The sequence below is a fragment of the Leptonychotes weddellii genome, chromosome 2, assembly GCF_054177405.1.
Source record: "Leptonychotes weddellii isolate Sample4059 chromosome 2, ASM5417740v2, whole genome shotgun sequence".
Lineage (NCBI taxonomy): Eukaryota > Metazoa > Chordata > Mammalia > Carnivora > Phocidae > Leptonychotes > Leptonychotes weddellii.
Window position 1 is genome coordinate 807180 of NC_138370.1, and position 9207 is coordinate 816386.

The following is a 9207-nucleotide window of genomic DNA, read 5'->3' on the forward strand; positions in this document are numbered from 1 at the left end:
TACAATTGCTGGGTCATAGGATAGCTCTATTTTTAAATTTTTGAGGAACCTCCACAGTGTTTTCCAAAGTGGCTGGCTAGTGAAACAAAAGCAAAAATGAACTTTTGGGACTTCATCAAGATAAAAATCTTCTGCACAGCAAAGGAAACAGTCAACAAAACAAAGAGGCAACCCACAGAATGGGAGAAGATATTTGCAAATGACACTACAGACAAAGGGCTGGTATCCAGCATCTATATAGAACTTCTCAAACTCAACACCCAAAAAACAAATAAGTCAAATAATGGGCAGAAGACATGAACAGACACTTCTCTGAAGAAGACATACAAATGGCTAACAGACACATGAAAAAGTGTTCATCATCATTAGCCATCAGGGAAATTCAAATCAAAACCACACTGAGATACCACCTTACACCAGTTAGAATCGCAAAAATGGACAAGGCAAGAAACAACAAAGGTTGGAGAGGTTGTGGAGAAAGGGGAACCTCTTACCCTGTTGGTGGGAATGCAAGTTGTCGCATGTCCTTTTAACGTAGTCTTTATTTTCTAAGAATTACAGTTTAAAAGGGGATATAGTTAAAAGAAGAGATCTCTGCACCAGCACATTCTGAGCACGAATCCTGTGCCAAATATGATGGGAGGTTCTTTGCACACCTCGTTCAGAGCTCACCGCGATGTGGTGCCTAGATAACATCGTCACCATCCTAAAAATAGAGAGACCTAGGCTTAAGGAGGTTAACGTCTCGCCCCAGATCCCACAGAGTATGGCGATGGAGTCGCGAGGCGAAGTCAGGGCCGTCTCCTGTCGAAAGCTATGCTTTACCACTGTGCTGCCCAAAGCTATTGAATCACAATATCCCTTACTGGAAACCTCTCTCCCTGCATCGCTTCCTTCCTGTCTGTGTTCTTGTGGATTACCTTCTTCCACTATTTTAGAAAAAGTGGAGTCCCAGTCCGTGGCCATTTGCTTCATTCTGATCCCCCGTAGCTGGGACACCCATTTAGGTTCCAGAGGGAATCCCTGAGCTGATAAAATGTAGACTTAGCTCATCATTACTTAGCCACTAGAAATTAAGGAAGGAAAAGGGGGCAAATTCCTTCTCAAACTAAACACAAAAGATCTAACAGTTAGAAGGCTTAGACACTGAAGTGTCATCATGATAAGTAATGACTGTCTTGTTGTTGGGGGCATCAGAGAGAGTTCTGGGAATAGTGCCATAAAGGTACTCTACACGGAATTCAATTCAGTGGCCAGCAATGACCCAGATCAGTCATAAGATTCCATCCTCGTGGGAAATACAGTATTTAGATTTCAGTTGCCTTAATATGAGGCATGTGGAAACCACATTCTCCAGCAAGCTATAGCAGAAAATGAATTTCTGCTGCCCCTCAACTGCATTTCCCTAAACGCCTTTTTTGAACCTTTGGGATTTTCTTCTTGGATTCTCTCGTTAATATAAACATTCAACAGATATTTACTGAATATGTGCCATGAGCCAGCCGCCACCCACAGACTGTAGGCTGACAGCGAGTGACCAGCTGTGAAGACACGGACTGCAGTGACCAGGAGCAGTGAGACCAGGACAGGACTATTTATACCGAGTGGAGAACATCACGTGTGGTGGGAGACAGGCAGATAGGAGCTTTAGAACCTCACAGGTGTGACATTTTCAGCGGGGAAAATTCCAAGAAGGCTTCGTGGAGAAGGTGGCATGGTGCCCAGGCCTCAATGGGGAGTTGGATTCTGCTGTGCCGTAGGGGGAGCAGAGAGGGAAGGGTGGAGGAAAGCAGCCCCACGGACAGGAGCCCCTGTCTCCCGGCTCCTTAAGAAGAACTTCACTTCGACGTGGACTGTGCACCTGCTTGTCTTTGCTCCATCACCCCCATGCCCTTGGGCACGTGCGTTTCTCGCAGGACAGGACAGCTGCAGTGTCTTCCCAAAGCTCTGCCCCTCTGCTGTCACGGGAGACCTTCGGCTCCTTGAATGCACTGATGGTATTTGGTGCATTTATTATTCCCCAGAAGTGTCTGCCACGGTGCTCTGCTGTGGAGACATAGAAGGGAACAGGAGGAAAGAGATGGACAGTCATCATACACAGGGACAGTCACGCTCCTGCTCACACCCTCGTGAAAGCACGGCATCTAAAATCCCCCCAGGCCTCCGGTCGCCCTCACGTGGGGGCTGGGAGTATCCTGTGCCCTCCCCGTGCTGGAGATATCAGCTAGTGATTTTGTTTTTTGTGCACTTTTCCCAGTCCTATTTAATGACTAAATACGATGGCATTGCTGGAAGCCTTGGATGCAGAGAACAGAGAATAGATCCACTTGATGCTTTTTGTGATTTTCTTAATTTCTTTCCCGAAGTTGCCCAGATGTCTGATATTTCTGTGGACAAAGATGACACAACATTTTCATGTGTCTCTTCCGCATGCTTTGCACCTAAAACTAGCACCTATTAATCAACTTTAGACATTTCCCTAAGAAGTTTTAAAAAGTAAGATAACCTCTGATTCTTGCACTCATTTTGAGAACAGATAGAGGGTTATTGGTGATGGCACCTTTAAGAAGCAAGATGAAGTTAAATGGCTTGCTAAACCAGAACTCTGAGCTCCAAATATTGAAATTCCCATCACATGAACTAATTTCTTCCCAAACTAAAATTTTATAATCACAGCTCACTGAACTGATTGAATGAAGTGAGATCCGTTCAGCCCTCTATGGTTAATAAAAACTATAATGAGCCCAAATAAATACTGGTTTAAGTTAAGTCACGTTCATGCAGGCTTCCTATTGTTAAGTCATTAAAGATCCATTCTGGAGGGGTTGTAAACCATTACTCTACTCATATTTGGGGATTTTTGTATTCATTATGTTAAACCCAAAGGGTGAATGGCATAAAGTGGAACGAAACAAATAGGGTGTTTTTCTGAAATAAAAGCAATTGTCCCAAAGCTACACAGTTTTCCTTCTGTAGTGGCACAGAGAGAGAAAGCACGTGAGGGACTCAACGGTGGGGCGTTTGGACAGGTGTTGGCAGGTTCTCGTGCCCAAAACAGCTAATAACCCGACACCAGCTGGCCAGATGTGTGGAACCACAGACCCCCGGGCTGGGGGACGGGGGCTTCGGCCATTCCCTCGTCTGAGGGTCTCCCTTTACCGGCAGAGGGAGCCTTCAACGGGCTTGCTCCCAGGTCCTCGCGAAGCCCGGGCAGGTGCCTACAGGGATGTCTCTCACGAGCCAGTCACCAAATGGCCACGTGACACCGGAGTGGACAAAGACATGTGTGCTCGATAAACCTGAGAATGGTAACGCTTGAGACCTGAGGGGGGATGTCGGAGCAAGCAGCGATTTTCCTGCAGCTGTTCGCAGAAACCAATCACGGAGGAGCCCAAGAGACCGGAGAGGAGATAAATATTCCCGTGATCCTTTCAAACTCTCTGCAAATTCTACAAAAATCCACTTCAGATTCTGAAAGGATAGTGTAAATGTTGTCCTGGCATTTCATAGCAAATTCAGAAAGAATGGGAAATTGGAGAAGACGCATGAAAAATAAAAAGGAGCAAGAGAGTTAATCAAATTTCCTTACACGTCAGAGGCAAGCGTTGTATCAGGTTCTTTGTCAATTTGCATTCTGGGAAGCATTAGCACTTATCTGCAGCTCTTGAAACAAAGTGTCGAAACTATGACAACATTAGGGAAGTACAGTGGAAAAGAATAAATTGAAATTTTCACCTCCAATTCTTGGCAATTATGGGAAGCTATTTGCATTAAAGGTACCAGATAGAGTGGTCCCCGCTCGCCCAACTGCAGACCCTCCTGCCATTAGCAATCAGGTCGCGAGCTTCTCCTCGACATTCACTGTCTCTCCCGAGCAATAATCAATTTATACCCTTAATAATAACTCTTCATCACATTAAATCAACACCAAGATATTGCCCATCTAGCCATGATGTGTTAAAGATTATAAATTGAAGTGCTTTATATTAATACTTCTGTTGAATTACGTTTTAAGAAGAATATGAAAATTAGGAATTAAAACTTCAAATTGTATAAAACCAAATGACTTCTAATTACCATTTGAGGAAACACAGTCAGTACAAGGAAGCACATTTAGTCGTCACTTCTATATATTCCTGCAGTGACAGCCTGATTGAAACAAGTCTCTCTAAATCTTTTCATCAGTCTTGCAGGTTACAGGGGTTTACAGGGGGAAACTCAACATTTCAAAACAAAGATAATTCTTCCACTCCGTAGCAGTGAGACTAGAGCTAGAGAAACGTGTTCAATTTGGGGGATCAAAATGTGAATGAAAGGTAAAGCACTTTCACCACTCCTAGGAGACACTCTGGCTCTGTCCCGCCACCTTCCTCCCTATACCTGCCCACCCCTCCATCTCAGCACCTGCCCATGCCCCGTCCCTGCACCTACCCACCCCCCTGTCTCAGCACCTGCCCACCCCCCTGTCCCAGCACCTGCCCACCCCCCTGTCCCTGTACCTGCCCACCCCCCTGTCCCTGCCCACCCCCCTGTCCCTGCACCTGCCCACCCCTCTCTCCCTGCACCTACCCACCCCCATATCCTCAGGGCACACTCAGTTCTGAACCCCAGCACCCTCCCCATCCCCCTGCACCAGCTTATTCCCGGGGTCCTACCACCACTCCCTCCCACTGCTGCCTGGCAAATCGGATCAAGGAGGTGGGTCTGTGGGGGAGGAAAGCCCCTCTTGAAACAGATTTGCTGAACACACCTGGGCCCAGGGATCAAGAGGCATGAAGATACTTTTTAAGTCTGAGAGGATGCCACAGTGTTATCCAATTTATTCACTTTTATTAAAGTCACATGTGTCAAACTCCTTGTTAATATTCTAGAAGCAGTGCAGAATTAGATACATGAAGGAATTCTCCACTCCTTCGGAATGATAAGGACCCAGTGGTTGCACAGGATGATGGCAGGTGACAGGCTGGCTACAGCTTATCTCCAAGGGGCTCAGAAAAATAAACATGCGCACATGGCAAACTGTTAATTGCTGATTCTAAGTGATGCGGACACTTTTCTTTCAGATCCTCTCTATGTGTGAAATTGTCAGTAATAAAACTCCAGGGAACAGCAAGCTGAGTTCCTTAAAGACAGATGAGAAAATAAGACAAATTAAATTAAGTGTTTAAGTCCACTGTCTTACCCCGGAGAAAATCATTTGAAGAACAGGTTGTGCACGATGCCAGGTCCTCGCCTTGTAGGGAATGGACCTTGTGCCCTACCTACTGCTGCCTTGTGGGGACCGCTGGTAACTCCAGACAAGACCTGGGCGACGCGAGCTTGTCCTTCGTGCCGCCTTGAGCTCCGGTCCGCTCTCTTCTCTGGACAAGCCCGGGGTCCAGAAATGTCCTGACGTGGATGAGTCGGCAGCAACACACATGGGAGGGTCATGGTTCTTTCCTCCCCTTCGAGGACAGACACAGGTCCAGGTGAAACTCCCCCTTCTTTAACTGTCTTCCACCTGCCATTGGCAAATACAGGCTCCCGTAACTCTCCTGGCGGGCAAGCCCGAGGTCACGCGCTCAGCTACTCTCAGCTGAGAGCCTGGCTCCGTACCTGTGCTCTGGAAGGTCTGCAAGAGAGCCAGAAAGAAGCCAGAAGTGAGCAGGTGGGAATAACCTGCCCCACCCCAAGAGCTTGACCTTCTGAAACTCTGTGAATAACTTCTGTTTGTCCCTCAGGCCAATGAAACGTGGGGGTGAATGGGCTCAGGGTCTAGAGGCAGGAAACATGTCCCCCCCCCCCAGATTCCCAAGTGCTTTTGAGAGTCACATGAGTTGGGATCTACCAAAGCTATCATTTCCTAAATAATTCTGATGCTAACGCCCAGCAAGGACCAGGTGTGAGGATGGGAATGGAGGCGGCCGGCGTGGACGCGCCTGGGATTGCCGGATCAGGGCAGAGACCCTGCATTTCACACACAAGGCTCTCGTTTGCCGATCCTCCATCCCGAAGTGGTCATCCCCACGCTTCTTTAATGTGTTAAGTCCTTTCCATGGACAAAACTGTATTACTTACTTTTTAAAAAAGTGCTGTTTGATTAAAGTCATACGACTTAGAAATCATTTGGAGACTTCCTGCCACATCACAGTGGGCTCATGGGAGCGGGAGGGAGGACATGGTCACTACGAACATCCGTGGGGAATCGGTTGGCGAGTCGAATGTGATGGGAACCCACGGCGGTGACGGTGACTCGGCCGCCCGCAGAGACCCACGGCCGGTGGCGGGAGCTGTGGACAGAGCCCAGGGCTGGGGATGAGGGGTCACAAGCGCACCTCAGCCTCTCCCTGCACAGCCCCTCCCTCCAGTGTAAGATGCCCTCAGAGCCCCCAAAGATTACTCCCTAGAGTCAAATGGGGTAACCGATACCAATGAGATTTCCTAGAAATTAGGAATTAACATCTTCATCTTCGTGGAGTCCATAAAGAGTAAGAAGGACTTAAAGTCTTCTTTATTCCTACTTGCTGCCGCATCCTTTCGCTCACCTGAGCAGCATTGCTGAAAGAATCGTGGTGCCACCAACAGGAAAAGCTTCCTGCAGAACAGACCACCCTTCCAGACTACACCCGTCCCAACCCTGACCAGCAATATCCTAACAGCCGGTATTACTCATACATCTTTGCATTTCCCTCAGAAATCGGACATGGGTCAGCCTGGAAAAAACTTCAGTCCGTGGCCGCGCCCTGCACCGTACATTCAGAGTTGTAATCTTCAGGAAGGGAGAAGAGTAACTCATGCTCTTTGGACTTGACTCCCTTTGTGTCACGCTCTTGCATTTGGTTTCTCGTTGACCCAGTTTTAAACGTGTTTTGTTTTGTTTTGTTCACAGTCCTCGGTAAAATCAGGAGTGCGGTGGGGAGCGCGCAGCTTCTGATGTCCCAGAAATTCCAGCAGTTTTACTGGCTCTGCCAACAGAACATGGTGAGCAAAGCCCCGGGTGTCCTGGGCCCCTTAAGCAAGCCGACGGCCTGCTCTCTCCGCTCTGGTCTGACAAAGTACCTGGCACTTTGCAGAGCAGGGAGCGAACGTGAGGCCCGTCCCGGGTTGGGTTCGGGATGCTGAAGAGGCCGCTGCGAGCCAGTGCTGGGGGAGAAGGAGTGGGTGGCGTGGGGGGCAGCCCCCCGGAGCCCTGGGGCACCTTCGGGCTGCAGGGTCCACCTGCCCGACAACCTTAGGACGGAGGTGGGGCAGGAACAGCTGTGATGTCACAGACGAAGACCCCGACGAGAGGGGTCAAAGAGATTCAGAAGAGATGGTAGAACAATTGGGGCTTTCTATTTCATAGTCAGGAGTGAAATGAATATACCAGCAATAGAGCAACACACTTGGCATTAAACTTGGCTCTGATCGTCCTGAACATCGAAGAGAAAGAAAAACCATATGTATGTTGGTATTTACTTATGTGCAGGTACTTACTACATCTATGTACAAATAATACACACACTTTTCTTCATCTAACTAAAGAAAGTATCCACGCAACATTATTTGTAGAAATAACTAAGGAGTATTCACATTACAGACTGTTTTATAAATCCATACGTTGATTTCTTTCAGAGCAAACTTTTCATTAAAATGCAAGTAGGTCTGTGCATCGTGGGAGTGATGGCGCTTGGCGATTTGACTTTGTTTTGTTGTTTTAATTTGCAAGGAGACATGTGAACTTACAGAATGTCCTTACACATCAAAGGAAGCAAAGCACATCAGAGCTGCCAATTCATCCCTCTTAATTAGGATTGTTAAAAAGTACGTTTTCTCTAGCATTTTCTGGTTAACCCTGTTGAAGCTCATCCCAAAACGCGTAACGTGACCCCCTTATCTCCTGTGACATGAAGTTATGACCCACATTTAGAAAGGGAGAGCAGGAAGGTTGAGCATTCCTTGGAAGGAACACACAGCCGTGGAGTGCTCCGTTGTGCTGTTTGGGGAGCATATTCCCACCTCCTTCACGTCTGTCTGATTACTGTCCGTGAAGGAACGGATTTAGGCCATTTTACAGCTCTGTAGTCGGGTCAGCATAGGTAGACACTGTCTTTGGGAACGCATTACCTAAAGCAATCGACATGCAGTAAAAACATGCAAAGACATTATTCAAGCTTATAAAATGTCCATGTCCTCTGGGCCAGAAGCAGCTAATGTTAGAATTTAAATTACCCATCCTCATATTTTTGATGCTTCATACACATGTCACATTGCATTTTATCCTAACCTTAAAAAAATCCTTTTTTGAGTTTTGAAATACATAGTGTGGCTGCTTCCTTTTCTTTCGGTTTCTATCTAGGATTCAAGGGGGAAAACAAACAAACCCCCAAAACAACCCTGCAGCATTGGTTGCAGGAGGAGGTGGGAGTCTGAGGCGGCTATGTCAGAAGTCCAAAGCCACACTGCTAGCTGCTGGAAGATTTGGGTGGCTAACTAGTTTTAAATCAAGGAATGACCCCAGAAAATAAGCCAGAGCCACCCCCCGACCCGATGTTCAGGATGGACTGAACAAAGCAGATATATTAAGGGAAGGACAAACGGGCGATTCACCGCGTAACTAGAATGCAGAGCAGAGTAGGAGGATCTGCCCTTGGGAAACACGGGCTCCCTGGACTCTTACGGAACTTGGACTGGATCACCCGACGGGAGAACCTAGCGGCACCCAGAGATCTTGGCGTTTCAGAGGTTTATTTAACGCCAGTGGGCTCAGAGGAGAGTGGTCTCCAAAGCTCTGAGCCCCGAGCACAAAGGGGGCAATGTATACACTTCTACTTCTACATACTGGGCACTCTTGGTGTGTGCGCAAAGCGGAGCAGGGAGAAGAACCCGGATTGGTGCGCAGGAAACAGAGAAGGGAGAAGAACCCGGAAGAGCCCCGGGGCTCGGACTGGGACTCTCTCGCTGGCTCGGTGGGCCATCTTAGGACATAGATTTTCCTTATCATTCCCCCCTTTGATGCCCCTTTAGACACCTAGTTTAGAGGGCATCACCTTCATCTTCTAAGGGGCGATAGTGAGTAAGGAGTAACTGGAGTCTGGTTTTAGCAACTTGAGTAGTGATAAACTTAGTAAGGGCATTAAGAATACAAGGACCAAATGCTACTATGAGAAGAAGCAATATGAGGGGGCCGACGAGGGGGGCGAACCAAGGGACCCATTGTGAGAAGGTATCCCACCAAGTCGTCCGCTG

The 9207-nt window shown here is 47.7% G+C and overlaps 1 protein-coding gene across 1 annotated transcript in view; it reads left to right on the forward strand.

The window, feature by feature from the left end:
• LOC115937670 (disks large-associated protein 2-like) overlaps nt 1-9207 on the forward strand; it is an 83830-nt gene that overhangs the window by 61356 nt on the left and 13267 nt on the right. Inside the window, exon 8 of the mRNA XM_081812878.1 lies at nt 6869-6960. Within this exon, the coding sequence (XP_081669004.1) occupies nt 6869-6960 (92 nt within the window). The remainder of the gene's footprint in view (nt 1-6868; nt 6961-9207) is intronic.